This window comes from Bos mutus, chromosome 5 (genome assembly GCF_027580195.1).
Source record: "Bos mutus isolate GX-2022 chromosome 5, NWIPB_WYAK_1.1, whole genome shotgun sequence".
Classification (NCBI taxonomy): domain Eukaryota; kingdom Metazoa; phylum Chordata; class Mammalia; order Artiodactyla; family Bovidae; genus Bos; species Bos mutus.
This window is the reverse complement of record NC_091621.1, coordinates 105623634-105638760: the sequence shown is the minus strand read 5'-3', so window position 1 is coordinate 105638760 and position 15127 is coordinate 105623634. Positions and strand designations below refer to the sequence as shown.

The following is a 15127-nucleotide window of genomic DNA, read 5'->3' as shown; positions in this document are numbered from 1 at the left end:
GCTCTGGAGATATGAGGCTGAACCATGACTCGGGGCCGGGGGGAGAATAGGGGTCCAGAAAGCATGAGGACGCTGGCAGGGAGGGGGGGAGCGCCCCAGGGGCCGGGCGGCACGTACCCCGGCCCACGGGCAGGGCCTCGGGACGCCGGCGGTGGGGGGGGGTGGCCAGGGGCCGGGCGGCACGTACCCCGGCCCACGGGCAGGGCCTCGGGACGCCGGCGGGGGGGGGCGGGGCGGGGGGCGGGCGGCACGTACCCCGGCCCACGGGCAGGGCCTCGGCGTTACAGCACTGGTCCACCAGCTGGTGGCAGTGCTCGGTCAGTGACTCCAACTGTGCCTTGTCGCAGGACACCCCCAGGAACCTGGCCAGCTGCTCCACCATGGTCACCAGGTCCTGGAAGACAAGAGCAGAGACGCGGGAGCCCATCAGAGGCGGCACCTTTGTGGAACACCACTCTGGGGACCTTTTATCCACAGCCTGACTCAAGTCCTCGAGACAAATTGGACGCCATCATCTTCAAGAAATAAGGATCCGGGTTAAAGAGACTGCCCGAGGGCGCTCAGCTCCCGCGCCGGCCCTCTGGGAATCTGGAAGCAGATGTGAGGCCTTGACGTAGCGGTGGCCATGTCCAGCAGCAGCAAGCAGTAAAGGAAGGCACTTGGGCACTGTGCCAGGGGCAGGACCAGCTCACTCTCCCCTTCCTTCCCCGCCATCAGCTGGAACCCAGACGGCGCTCAGGAGAGCCCTGAGGAGGGGGGGACCCGGGGGCCCCAGGGCCAGCCCACCTCGCAGGGCAGGGAACCTGGCTCGCTGCGAAGATTCGGTAACGTGAAGCCATCTCTGGGCCCCGGCGTCCTGGCACTGCTGACGGCACAGCTGCCGCTGCCTCACCGTCTCCAAGGGGCCCTACCCACCTGCTCGCCACACAGCCCCACCCCTCCGCAGCCATGCCCTGCCCCAGGAAACACTGAAGCCCGCCACGGTCTCCGCCCCAGCGTCACCGTCCCCAGTGTCCTGCCCATAGCCTGGGCTGTCTGTCAGCAGACCAAATGCCGGCCGGCGGTGGCTGGGTCACGTGAGGAGAACGCTAGAGGCTGTCTCCTCTCCCACAGGCCTGCAAGACAGACACAGCCTCCCGGCGAGTCTGGAGAAGCGGGGCACAGGGCTGTGTTTCAGCTCTGACGTTTTCTGTAAACTGCACGCCCTGCTCCCTCAGGATGAAATACTAAGTGATTCATAAAAGCGAGGCGCTGGGAGCAACCTGCCAGCTGGCACCGCGCCCTGCAGGTGAGTCCGCAGCTGGACGGGCGGGCTCCTCCTCATCCCGCCCTGCCATGGAGCCCCGTGCCCCCCCATCCCAGAACAGGGGTGGAGGGGAAAAAAGATGAAAAGACAACTCGTGTCCACCCAGACACGGGAACGCCCACAGCACTCTGCTCACAGTTACCCAGAATGGGAACAGCCCAAATGCCCGAAGCCCTGAGTGGATGGACAAACATGCGACGGTGGACACGCTGCCAAGAACATGCCCCAGGGAGCAGGGGAGCTCACCAAGAGGAGCAGAGGCCAGACACCAGCACACACCCGCCGGGTGGTCAGCAGCCTGCAAACCAGCCCCCCGCCCCTCCACAGACAGACAGACAGACAGACAGCCCGGACGAGACATGCAGACTCAGCCACCTCGGCCTTTGCCCCGAGCTGGTCCCCTCACCTCGGACAGGGTGCTGGGTGGTGCTCTGCCAGAAGCCAGCCGTGAGGAACTCCACCCGTGGCAAAGGTCATGAGGAAGGAGGCTCAGCATATGCAAAGGCGGGATCGAGCCTCAGAAGCCCCCTGGAGATTCTCAAGCATCTACCCCCAAAACCAGAGTCTGCCTACTTTACTGCTTTGTGCTCTCACCTACACCTCTGACTTTACAGGGGGCTGTCCCCCACCACCTCTCTCTGAAAAAAAGTTAACTTACAGCTCCAGTTAATAAAGTTCCTGGGCGTGATAAGAGTGTTTTAACCTACAAACTCCTTTGGAAGTCCTCTAGCCTGCCTGAATAAGTTCTTCCAGCCACATGTGATTGTTCACAGCTTCCCAACCGTGAGAGGCATGAGATGTTCTAAACTGTCTAAATACAGATTCCTTTGAGCGGTTAAAAGATTGATCAGAAATTGTATTGGTGAAGGGTTTTTCACTTGTTGGGCCAATGTTTGCTGCTAAGTTTCCATATCCCTTACCTGCTGTGTCCCTGGCAGTGTATTGATTAATATAATTGGTGTAAGTAGTAGCTTTAATGTTTGTAACCTTGGACATTTGAGTTAATTCTTTTTCTTGTTATAGCCCACCACACCTTTGCCCTATAGGAATGCAACTTTATCTAATGCTTTTGGAGGGTGGCGCCTGACTAATCACCTTTAGAGAAAAATAAGTTTTCTGAAGAAAGGGTCTTAAAATGTTAACAGGCCTCCGGGCCAGAAGATGATGCAAATCACCTAAACTTTTGCATATGATAAGTTTGCAGGAAGAAAGCCTGGCTTACTGCATGACTCTACCCCTTCCCCCATTATCCTCTATGCATAACTTAAGGTATAAAAACTACTTTGGAAAATAAAGTGCAGGCCTTGTTCACCAAAGCTTGGTCTCCCCATGTCATTCTTTCTCTCGCCTTCTGGCTGAATTATTCAGCCTCTTTTCTCCACTGAATTTTCTCACTGAGCTATCCTTATTCTATTACTCTTTATGTCTCTAATTAATATTTAATTAAAGCTACTGTATCCAGTAGCAGGAGGGCCTAGAGGAGCTATCCCACGTTGAAGGTCAGGAAAGGAGGCAGTGAGGAGATACCCCTCATCCAAGGTAAGGAGCAGCGGCTGCGCTTTGCTGGAGTAGCCGTGAAGAGATACCCCACGCCCAAGGTAAGAGAAACCCAAGTAAGACGGTAGGTGTTGCAAGAGGGCATCAGAGGCCAGACACACTGAAACCATACTCACAGAAAACTAGTCAATCTAATCACACTAGGACCACAGCCTTGTCTAACTCAATGAAATTAAGCCATACCCATGGGGCAACCCAAGACGGGCGGGTCACGGTGGAGAGTCTGACAGAATCTGGTCCACTGGAGAAGGGAATGGCAAACCACTTCAGTATTCTTGCCTTCAGAACCCCATGAATGGTACGAAAAGGCAAAATGATAGGATACTGAAAGAGGAACTCCCCAGGTCAGTAGGTGCCCAATATGCTACTGGAGATCAGTGGAGAAATAACTTCAGAAAGAATGAAGGGATGGAGCCAAAGCAAAAACAATACCCAGATGTGGATGTGACTGGTGACAGAAGCAAGGTCCAATGCTGGAAAGAGCAATATTGCATAGGAACCTGGAATGTCAGGTCCATGAATCAAGGCAAATTGGAAGTGGTCAAATAGGAGACGGCAAGAGTGAATGTCAACACTCTAGGAATCAGCGAACTAAAATGGACTGGAATGGGTGAATTTAACTCAGGTGACCATTATATCTACTACTGCGGGCAGGAATCCCTCAGAAGAAATGGAGTGGCCATCATGGTCAACAAAAGAGTCTGAAATGCAGTACTTGGATGCAATCTCAAAAACGACAGAATGATCTCTGTTCGTTTCCAAGGCAAACCATTCAATATCACAGTAATCCAAGTCTATGCCCCAACCAGTAATGCTGAAGAAGCTGAAGTTGAACGGTTCTATGTGAACCGTGAACTTCCTGATGTTCAAGCTGGTTTTAGAAAAGGCAGAGGAACCAGAGATCAAATTGCCAATATCCACTGGATCATGGAAAAAGCAAGAGAGTTCCAGAAAAACATCTATTTCTGCTTTATTGACTACGCCAAAGCCTTTGACTGTGTGGATCACAATAAACTGTGGAAAATTCTGAAAAAGATGGGAATACCAGACCACCTGATCTGCCTCTTGAGAAATTTGTATGCAGGTCAGGAAACAACAGTTAGAACTGGACATGGAACAACAGACTGGTTCCAAATAGGAAAAGGAGTACGTCAAGGCTGTATATTGTCACCCTGCTTATTCAACTTATATGCAGAGTACATCATGAGAAACGCTGGGCTGGAAGAAACACAAGCTGGAATCAAGATTGCCGGGAGAAATATCAATAACCTCAGATATGCAGATGACACCATCCTTATGGCAGAAAGTGAAGAGGAACTAAAAAGCCTCTTGATGAAAGTGAAAGTGGAGAGTGAAAACGTTGGCTTAAAGCTCAACATTCAGAAAAAGAAGATCATGGCATCTGGTCCCATCGCTTCATGGGAAATAAATGGGCAAACAGTGGAAACAGTGTCAGACTTTCTTTTTTGGGGCTCCACAATCACTGCAGATGGTGACTGCAGCCATCAAATTAAAAGACGCTTACTCCTTGGAAGGAAAGTTATGACCAACCTAGAGAGCATATTCAAAAGCAGAGACATTACTTTGCCAACAAAGGTCCGTCTAGTCAAGGCTACGGTTTTTCCAGTGGTCATGTATGGATGTGAGAGTTGGACTGTGAAGAAGGCTGAGCGCCGAAGAATGGATGCTTTTGAACTGTGGTGTTGGAGAAGACTCTTGAGAGTCCGTTGGACTGCAAGGAGATCCAACCAGTCCATTCTGAAGGAGATCAGCCCTGGGATTTCTTTGGAAGGAATGATGCTAAAGCTGAAACTCCAGTACTTTGGCCACCTCATGCGAAGAGTTGACTCATTGGAAAAGACTCTGATGCTGGGAGGGATTGGGGGCAGAAGGAGAAGGGGACGACAGAGGATGAGATGGCTGGATGGCATCACTGACTTGATGGACGTGAGTCTGGGTGAACTCCGGGAGTTGGTGACGGACAGGGAGGCCTGGCGTGCTGTGATTCATGGGGTCGCAAAGAGTCAGACACGACTGAGAGACTGAACTGAACTGATTGTATCCAGTTTGCCAACGCCGTCCCTGCTTTGAATTCCCTGGATCCACCGGGGCTGGACCCCGGCAGTGCTCCACCACCGTCGAAGCAGAAAAATAAACAGGCCTTTCAGAAGCACTGCAGGCCACCCCTAACTCGGGAGCTGCGCACGGCCCAGGCCAGAGCAAGGGCCTGGGGGCCTGCATGGGCTGGAGGCAAAGCCCTGTCAGGGGCTCTGGGCCCACCTGGAACCCTGAGGTCCAAGATGCACCCCTGATGACCAGGCACTGCAGGCCCCACCCTCCCTGAGGGCTCCACTGTGGGACAGACGGCGTGGAGCCTGGAGCATCACCCCTGCCCCTTGGCACCTAACCACCAGGGCACACACCACTCAGGACACGCCCATCAGGACACACCCCCTAGGCACCCACCCCCTCAGGACATGCCCCCTCAGGACACACCCCCGAGGCACCCACCCCCTCAGGACACACTCCTGAGGCACTCACCCCCTCACGACACGCCCCTCAGGACACACCCCCGAGGCACCCACCCCTCAGGACACACCCCCGAGGCACCCACCCCTCAGGACACACCCCTCAGGACACACCCCTGAGGCACTCACCCCCTCAGGACATGCCCCTCAGGACACACCCCATAGGCACCCACCCCCTCAAGACACACCTCCGAGGCACCCACCCCTCAGGACACGCCCCCTCAGGACACACCCCCGAGGCACCCACCCCTCAGGACCGCCCCCCTCAGGACACACCCCCTGAGGCACTCACCCCCTCAGGACATGCCCCTCAGGACACACCCCATAGGCACCCACCCCTCAAGACACACCTCTGAGGAACCCACCCCTCAGGACATGCCCCCTCAGAACACACCCCCAGGCACCCACCCCTCAGGACACACCCCGAGGCACCCACCCCTCAGGACACACCCCCGAGGCACCCGCCCCTCAGGACACACCCCTCAGGACACACCCCTGAGGCACCCACCCCTCAGGACACACCCCTCAGGACACACCCCTGAGGCACTCACCCCCTCAGGACATGCCCCTCAGGACACACCCCATAGGCACCCACCCCCTCAAGACACACCTCCAAGGCACCCACCCCTCAGGACATGCCCCCTCAGAACACACCCCCGAGGCACCCACCCCTCAGGACACACCCCTGAGGCACCCACCCCTCAGGACACACCCCCCAAGGCACCCGCCCCTCAGGACACACCCCCGAGGCACCCACCCCTCAGGACACACCCCCGAGGCACCCACCCCTCACGACACGCCCCTCAGGACACACCCCCGAGGCACCCACCCCTCAGGACACACCCCGAGGCACCCGCCCCTCAGGACACACCCCCGAGGCACCCACCCTTCAGGACACACCCCCGAGGCACCCGCCCCTCAGGACACACCCCTGAGGCACTCACCCCCTCACGACACGCCCCTCAGGACACACCCCCGAGGCACCCACCCCTCAGGACACGCCCCTCAGGACACACCCCCAAGGCACCCACCCCTCAGGACACCCAGGCACCCACCCCTCAGGACCGCGCCCCTCAGGACACACCCCGAGGCACCCACCCCTCAGGACACACCCCTGAGGCACTCACCCCCTCAGGACATGCCCCTCAGGACACACCCCATAGGCACCCACCCCCTCAAGACACACCTCCGAGGCACCCACCCCTCAGGACACGCCCCCGAGGCACCCACCCCTCAGGACACGCCCCCGAGGCACTCACCCCTCAGGACACGCCCCCGAGGCACCCACCCCTCAGGACACACCTCTGAGGCACCCACCCCTCAGGACACCCCCGAGGCACCCACCCCTCAGGACACCCCCCCGAGGCACTCACCCCTCAGGACACACCCCCGAGGCACCCACCCCTCAGGACACAACCCCGAGGCTCTCACCCTGAGGCGCCCACCCCGAGGCACTCACCCGGTGCATGTCTTCGTACTTGAGGAATAGCACGTTCGAGTCCATGTGGTGCTCCCAGAACTCCTGCACGTGCTCAAACCAGGAGCCATAGCCCACTGTGGACACAAGGGGACAGGAGAGGTCACAGGAGGGATGGGCGAGTGGATGGCGGCTCGCTCCTCTGCCCAGCAGTTGTGACGCAGCTCCAGCTCCTCAGGCAGCCGCATGTCCCCTGGCCGCCTGCCCCACCGCTCCCACCTGCCAGCCTCTGCCCCACCTCCCAGATGCCCAAGGCCCGACCCTGAGCAGGGAGGCCTCCGTCCCCCCGGTGCGCAGGTGCCGGCTCCAGGAGCTTCTCGAACACGTGGTGAATGCAAGAGAGGGCCACCTAGAGGAGCTGGGCCCAGGGCCAGTCGGTCTGCAGTCGGGGAGGGTGGAGCTGACATGGGGCCAGACACAGGCAGGACCAGGAGGCACAGTGTGAAGAGGGGCAACAGGCTGTCCCGACACACGAGCTCATACCTACACCACAGCCGGCGTGTCCCACGACCCTCCGGGCTGTGGCCTAGGGCTGGGGTCCCACGGCCACAGGGGGACCCATGTACCAGTCAGTGTGGCCAGGCCTCTTCACAGCATTCTTCATAAAAACTATGGGTTCTCGTGTCCACAGGGTCACACTGATGCCCCCCACCGTGAGGGCAGCTTCCAAGGGGGCTTCCATGTGGACTAGAGGGAGGTCTCAGCCAGAGAACGTGGGGGCCCCTGGGCCGGTGGAGCCTCGAGAAGCAGGTCCAGCTGGACAACAGAGGCCAGTCAAGAGGAGTGGTCACACTGCCAGGGCCCTCACTTAGTTGAGTGCCCATCCATCTCCCGAACCCTAGGACATGACGCATGGCCCAAGGCCAGAGGAGCGCCCGCCCTGACGGCAAAGCCCAAGGACACTGGTGACGGCCACATGGGAGTGACCAGCACTGGGAGGGAGCCCCAAGGCCTGGGGCAGGCGCCTCCCACACCAGGCAAGCTTGAAGCGATCCACGAGGGCTGGGCGGGAAGCAGGGCAGGGAGCTGCAAAGGGGCCTCAGAGAAGCGGGGGGGCATGGGCGGAGGGGGTCAGAGGCAGACGGCACCATCAGACGGTGGCCAGGCAGGGGGGCAGAGGACAAGGACTTGGATCAGAGGCAGCCAGCCTCTCACACCCTCACTGGCCACGAGACGGAGCAGGCCCTGAACCTGTCTGCACCTCCTCCTCCGTGAATGGCATGACAACAGAATCTGTGCCCCCCCACCCCCCTACCACTGGGTTGCCGCCCCAAGAAAAGCAGGTACAGGTCTCGGCCCCTGGGGACCACTGGGGGCGTCGCTGTGTGTCCTCTCTGGCGGGAGGCACTGGGGGTCCCATGTATACTATTGAAGTCCACCGAGTGGCAGAGCCATGCGTACACACGTGACCAAGGCTGGGAAATGGGGACCCCGACCCCGCCAGCCCAATCCATCAGCAGTCGGCCATCCCGCCAGCAGGGCGCAGCGCAGCGGCACCCTAGGCCCACAGTCCGACGTGGGTCCTGGGAGTGGAGGTATGGGTCAAGGGGCACTGGTGGTGGGGATGGAGCAGAGCAGAAGGCCCTCTTCAGGCCATTTATGGAGAAGGAAGGGGGCGCTCTGGAAGGGGATGGGGGTGAGTGGGCAGAAATGAATCAGCAGTGCAGGCTACAGCCAAAGGCCTCACTAGGCCCGCTGCTGGGTGAGCCCTGGCCCTTCTGGCCTGGTCCCCCCACGGCCAAGGTTTCAGACTCCAGGTCTTGCACCCTCCCATCGGCCTGGCACATCCCTGCTCCTCCCACACCAGGAGGAGACCCACGCACAGGGCAGGACATGAGGGCCAGGCCAGCCTTCCCGATCTTCAGCATGGGGGCGAGTCCAGAGAAGGAAGGGACCTGACCAACTCGCTGGCAGGCTGGTAACCCTGGGGTCCCCAAGCAGACGCTCCCAAGTCTGGGCCCACAGCTGGCACGCAGATCGGCGTCCTGGGACTGAGCGGTCCACTGGGCATGGACATGGAGACCAGAACACCCCCCCCCCTCCCAGAGAACACTCGCAGACAGACAACCAGGGCCTGAGGATGGGGCGGTGGGGGGGAGGGGACTCGGGGACAGGGAGGCCGAGAAGACAGGGGACGCAGGCACTCCTCCACCCTGCTCCTGTCCCCTGGCACTCGGGCCCAGGCACCCCCCCACCCACCCTGCCCTGCAGTGTGTGCGTCACAACCCCTGACACAGGCCTCGGGGCAGTGCGCCCAGACTGTCAGTGGACGGACAGCGAGTTTCACTGCCTCTTCTGCACGGCACTCAAGCTCTTCAGCACCTTGGACAGAGAAGGCAAGCCTTCTCAGAGCAGGGAATAAACAGGACCAGGTGCTCGGGTGCAGGGGCTGTGGGGGACCACAGCAAGCGTGTGCAGCCTTGAACGTCAGTGCTGGGCAGTGCCGTGACCTTCACGAGGTGGACAGGCCTGTACTAGATAACTTATAACTCCTCCAGCCTGAGCAGGGGGCTTTTAAGGTCTGTACCGTGGGGCAGTGTGAACGCAGTGGCCACCCACTGTTTGCAATGGCGGTGTCCCCGTGCCAGCAGCTGCTTTAAAGGCAGGAGCGCAAACCAGGACTTAAAACACGGCTCTGGGAACCAAATACCTGACAGACCAGGAGGGGCCCGAGCCAGGTGATGGGCTGGGCGGAAGGGAGGCTGAACAGAGGCCTTCAGCAGGTTCCCAGGGCCTTAAGGCACAACTGCTGAGGCCACCTACACTTGTCCCTTCCCATCCGGGGTCCCTCCCCGCCAGGCTGGGCTGAAGCAGAGACGCAAGGGCAAGAAAGAGAGGGCCTCAGGCACTGTGGGGAGCTCACTCAGGAGGTCTGGTCTTCAGCCAGGCTCCGATTCAGCCGTCCCAGGTCCCGTGTAAACTTGGGGTGCTGTGCTCCTGTACTGCCTCTATGCGCTTTATCATGCTCCTGCCACGTAATCTCACTGCAGAACCCCTGCCCTGCCTGGGCTGGACAACGAATGGACAACCAGGCTGAGGGTTCCCCAAGCTGGGAAATAAAACAGGAAGTGTATTTGCAGGAGAGTCTCGGGACTGACTTAATTCATTTCAAAACTCTCCTGAGCGCAAAGTCTTAAGCAGCAGGGTGTGCAGAGAAGCCAGGGTTGGCGGGTAGGGGAACAGAATCACCACCACGGCCAAGGGGACAGCTCCCTCCGTGGTCCACTCCTCCCCAGGGAGGGCAGACATGGATGGAGGGGCCCTGGCAGGCTCGGCCCCTGCCGAAGCCTCTCCCCTGGGAACATGCTTCCTGCCCAGAGCACTGTCCTGCCCCTCCCTTGGAGTGAACCCCACCTGCCACACTGGCCTGGGGCTGGCGGCCACATCTGACCCTCAAGTCCAGCTGAAGGCCTGGGGCCCTCACACGAAGCCGAAGCCTCCACGCTGGCCTTGGGCACCAATAACGGGGATCTAGGCCACTGTTCCCACAGCTTGGAATCCAGGCAGGGATACGGATGCTTTTAACCGGGAGACTTCTCAGAACCCCAAGGGTGTGGGGAGAGAGATGGGCTTTGGCATCGAATGCCCGCTCGGCCTGGCACAAGCTTCCTGACCCCCCTCAGCCCGAGCTCCGCTGCCCACCAGCAGGGAAGCAGGCCAGCCCCAGGGTTATCAGAGTCCTGGGGTGATGGGAAGCACCCCTGTGGGAACATCACACACAGACACTCACACTTGTCGTTCATGAACCTCCGGCAGAACTCCTGGAACGTGCCTCGGTAGCTCATGGTCCGCAGCGAGCGGTGGAACTGGTAATAGGACACCACCAGGTCCTTGGGGTTCCGGGCCATGTAGATGACCTGTGGTGGAGGGGTGGGCAGGGGGAGGAGGAGGCACAGGCGGGCAGACGGGGGAGGTTAGTCTGCAATCCTCCGGCCCAGGAAGGCCGCCCCGAGCAGGCTCCACTGGCCTACAAGCTACTCTCCTAGCCCATTACCCGTGGTGAGGTCAGCCCTTCACACACCACGACCAAGTGCCTTCTCACCGTTGCTCTGTCTCAGAGCTGCACTCCTGTCCACACGACAGTGTCAGCTAGGACAGTCACTTGCGTGTTTGATCACACTTCTGTCCTCCAGCACTACTTGTTTTTCTAAACTATAGTTGATCCTTTAGAGAAGACTCTTGAGAGTCCCTTGAACTGCAAGGAGATCAAACCAGTCAATCATTACGGAAATCAGTCCTGAATGTTCACTGGAAGGACTGACGCTGTAGCTGAAGCTCCAATACTCTGGCCACCTGATGCGAAGAGCTGACTCCTTGGAAAAGACCCTGATGCTGGGAAAGATTGAAGGCGGGAGGAGAAGGGGCCGACAGAGGCTGAGATGGTTGGATGGCATCACTGACTCAATGGACATGAGTTTGAGCAAGCTCCAGGAATTTGTGATGGACAGGGAGGCCTGGTGTGCTGCAGTCTATGGGGTCATAAAGAGTCGGACACAACTGAGTGACTGAACTGATAGCTGATATACAGTATTATATGTCACATGTATAAAACACAGTGATTCAAAATTTGTAAAGAGTATATTCCTTTTATATAAGATATCTGCTATATTCCTCATGATGTACAATATACCCTGTAGCTCATTTTATACATGTTGTTGCTGCTGTTCACTCGCTCAGTCGTGTCCGACTCTTTGCGACCCCATGGACTGCAGCACGCCAGGCCTCCCTGTCCCTCACCATCTCCCAGAGTTTGCCCAAGTTCATGTCCGTTTTATATAACAGTTTGTATCCCTTAGTCCCCATTCCTATCTTGCCCTGCCGGCTTCCCTCTCCCCACTGGTAACCACTGGTTTTCTTTGTATCTTTGAGTCTGGTCGCTTTTATTACATTCACTAGATTGTTGCAGTTTTTCAGATTCCACTGAAAAAGCCATATAACGTGATACCAAACAGTATTTGTCCTTCAAGTGGCAGAATGCCCTTCTCTTTCTATGGCTGAATGGTCTTCCACCGTACACATCTACCAGACCTCTCATACCCATTCATCTGGTGACAGGCGCTGAGGGTGCTTCCGCAGCCTGGCGACTGGACACTGGGCTGCTATGAACGCTGCAGTGTCTCTAGCACTACTTTAACATCAGCAGAAGACAGAAGAATTATGGTCCTGACCCTCCTGGTGATGAGAACTATAGACCTCAAACATCTCATGCAGTTGAGAACACAGAAAAAAGCAGAGACAATGAAAGCAGCCGTGAGTCCTTAGGTCTTAAACAGGCAGAGGCTGAGCCCTGGCTGGTCAAGTTCAACTGTGAGGAAGAACCCAGATAAGCAACGTGGATATAAAACACTAGCGACAAGGCTCCAGGACATCGCTCCGGGGACCCCACCCCACCGAGGCTCTCTGGGAGCCCGTGCCTGTGACAGGCCCCAGTTTGGCCTGGCACAGGTGTCGCCGGTTCCAGGAGTGGGGAGCGGATGGGAGCAGCGGGGAGCCAGGGTTACCTTGGAATCGCCGTTGTGGAGGTCGGAGGGCAGGAAGCGGTAGGGGAGGTGGCTTTTGATGAGGCGGGGAGATGTCAGCTCCTGTGGCAGGCAGAGAGGGGAGGCGGTCAGAGGACGACACGCAGACTTTCTGACCAGCCCGGGGCCCAATGGGGCCTCGGACGAGTCAGGACCAGCACCCCTGCCCCAGAAACGTCTCCCTGAGATACGACCCCCAGCCCTGCCCAGGCTGGACCCTGGCGGGCAGACATGAGCCAGACACAAGTACCAACAGCCTGAGTCTAAGTGTACCAGCAGGGGTCTGCTCAGAGGACATGAGGGCAGGCTGCAGACTGGAGCGGCCAAGAGCGGCCGCAGGACGGGCCATGAAGGGCCACGGAGGAAACAAAAGCACAGGGAGGGGGGCTGCTGGGCTCTGCAGTGGTCTCAGCGCGGGGCTCCCCGCTGTTCCTGGCCACCCCTGGCCCCTCCATCGGCCAGTGCTCCGCCCCCAGGCCCTGACTCAGGGGTCCCCGCCGACAGGCCCTAGCCTGTCCACATTGCTCCTGTCCGGAGGGGCCACCGTTCAACCACTAGGACCCTCGGTTTTCCTGTCCTGTGGGCTCCAAGTGCTGCAAGGGCTCTGACGTCACAGAGTCAGCTCAGTTCTGGGTGGAACCCCAAGGCCAGGAGCAGGGCAGCAGCAGCAGGCGCCCACCCGGCTCCACAGCAGGGCTCGGCCAGCGGCAATGCGAACGCTGACCTGGGGGTGTGGGGGTGCTCTCAGAGCTTCAGAATGCCCATCTCACAGAAGAACGGACAGGGAGGGGCTACGCGGGCAGTGAGGCCTGAACTGAGAGGTGGCGGAGGGGAGAGTGGGGAGAGTGCAGAGAAAAAAAACCCAGGTAACATGAGGGGTGGGCCGGACGGGACTCGGGGATGTTTGTTTCACTCTTGGTACCAAGTATTTATGATGCAAACACATCCTACCCAGTCCCCACAACAGGCAGGACGAACCACAGGAGGAGGCCCCTCACCCCACCTTCCCCCCTACTCCCAGCAGCTGCCTCCTTTCCTCCTCAAAGTCACCCCCTGTCACCCTCTGGTTCGGTTCCAGGGTCACCGTCACCAGCTCAGGCTGGCAGTCTCTCCCTGCTGGCCACCTGGGATCCCAGGAGCTTGCTGTTTTCCTTCTAACCAAAGGGGCCCCAGGAACCCCTCGGGAGCAACCACAGGAAGGCCCCCAAGGGGCTCATGTAGGCTGTGACGCCTGCACCGAGCCCACCTTGATGATGTCCAGGCCTGGTTGCGGGTACTCCAGGACCGGGAGCTGCTCGTCAATGTTCATCAAGCCGATCTCATCAGGGTCGGCCCCCTGGCTCACCAAGTAGACCACTTCCTGCAGCAAGCTGGTGCCTGGAGGGAGAGAAGCTGGTGAGGGGGTGCCTGGAAGGAAGCCCAAGGGCCAGCCCTGCTCTCAGGGGAGCACCGACCGCCCCAGGAAACGGCTGAAGGGTTGCAGGTTTTGTGGGGAGGTCTTGGCAGTGTCCTGAGTCAAATGGAGGAACACTGGCTGACTCGATGCCACCTCTCAGGGTGACTGTGGCTGAGCCGGCCTTTCTGAGCTCCTGTCTTGCCAGCACTGAATGCAGACAGGAGATTTCTCGAGGCCGCCATGAGGGGTGAACAGGACGTGCGGTGCCTGCCTCCCCCAAGGACCCGAGGACTGTGATGAGCACGTGATCTCAGTCCTGGACTTCCAGAACCTGAATTTCCATTTACCCAGGAGTGATGAGGGTCCAGGGGAATGACTGGCCAGTCAATTATTTACAGTGAAAACCATGTCTCCTGGTATCTACTAAAGCAAAACACGGGTCTGACCTGTAACGAGAAATGTACCAGGACAACACCGAGAGACACGGACCGGAACAGCCCCACAGTTCCTCAGAGGAGCAAAAGGCAGAAGCAGTGACAGATCTCCTCTTCTTGGGCTCCAAAATCACCACGGATGGTGACTGCAGCCAAGAAATCAGAAGACATTTGCTTCTTGGCAGGGAAACCACAACAAACCTAGACAGTGTGCTGAAAAAGCAGAGACGTTACTCTGCCAACAAAGGTCCCTGTAGTTGAGGCTATGGTCTTCCCAGTGGTCACCTACAGTTATGAGAGATGGACTGTAAAGAAGGCAGAGTGCTGAAGAATTGATGCCTTCAAACTGTGGTGCCGGAGAAGACTCTTGAGAGTCCCTTGGACAGCAAGGAGATCAAACCAGTTAATCTTAAGGGACATCAACCCTGAATACTCATTGGAAGGACTGATGCTGAAGTCGAAACTCCAGTATTTTGGCCATCTGATGCTGAACAGCTGGTTCACTGGAAAAGTCCCTGACGCTGGGAAAGATTGAGGGCAGAAGGAGAAGAGGGCATCAGGGGATGAGATGGCATCACCGATGCAATGGACATGGACCTGGGCAAACCCTGGGAGATGGTGAGGGACAGAAAGGCCTGGTGTGCTGCAGTCCATGGGATCGCAAAAAGTCAGACACGACTCGGCAACTGAGGAACAACAGCAGCCGGGACCATGCTGAGAGACACAGACCAGAACAGCCCTGCAGTGGTCCTCAGAGGAGCAAACCTTGGAAACAACGGAAGTGTCGCTGGAGCAGCAGGATGAACGAATCAGCCCCGAGACTCAGACGACGGGAGCCACAAAGGGCGGCAGCGCCCGGCAGGGCTGGGTCCAGACACGATGCTGGGCACAGTGAGCGAGACGCCAAAGG

The 15127-nt window shown here is 58.3% G+C and overlaps 1 protein-coding gene across 2 annotated transcripts in view; it reads right to left on the bottom strand.

Moving 5' to 3' along the window:
• SULT4A1 (sulfotransferase family 4A member 1) overlaps positions 1 to 15127 on the bottom strand; it is a 34639-nt gene that overhangs the window by 4025 nt on the left and 15487 nt on the right. For both annotated transcript variants that reach the window (XR_011464138.1, XM_070370075.1), the window contains exons 2-6: positions 13634 to 13764; positions 12370 to 12450; positions 10599 to 10725; positions 6851 to 6945; positions 256 to 394 (exon numbers count right to left, since the gene is read on the bottom strand). Coding sequence is in view for 1 of the 2 variants with exons in the window: in XM_070370075.1 (XP_070226176.1) it covers positions 256 to 394; positions 6851 to 6945; positions 10599 to 10725; positions 12370 to 12450; positions 13634 to 13764 (573 nt within the window). In the remaining variant the exon portion in view is untranslated. The remainder of the gene's footprint in view (positions 1 to 255; positions 395 to 6850; positions 6946 to 10598; positions 10726 to 12369; positions 12451 to 13633; positions 13765 to 15127) is intronic.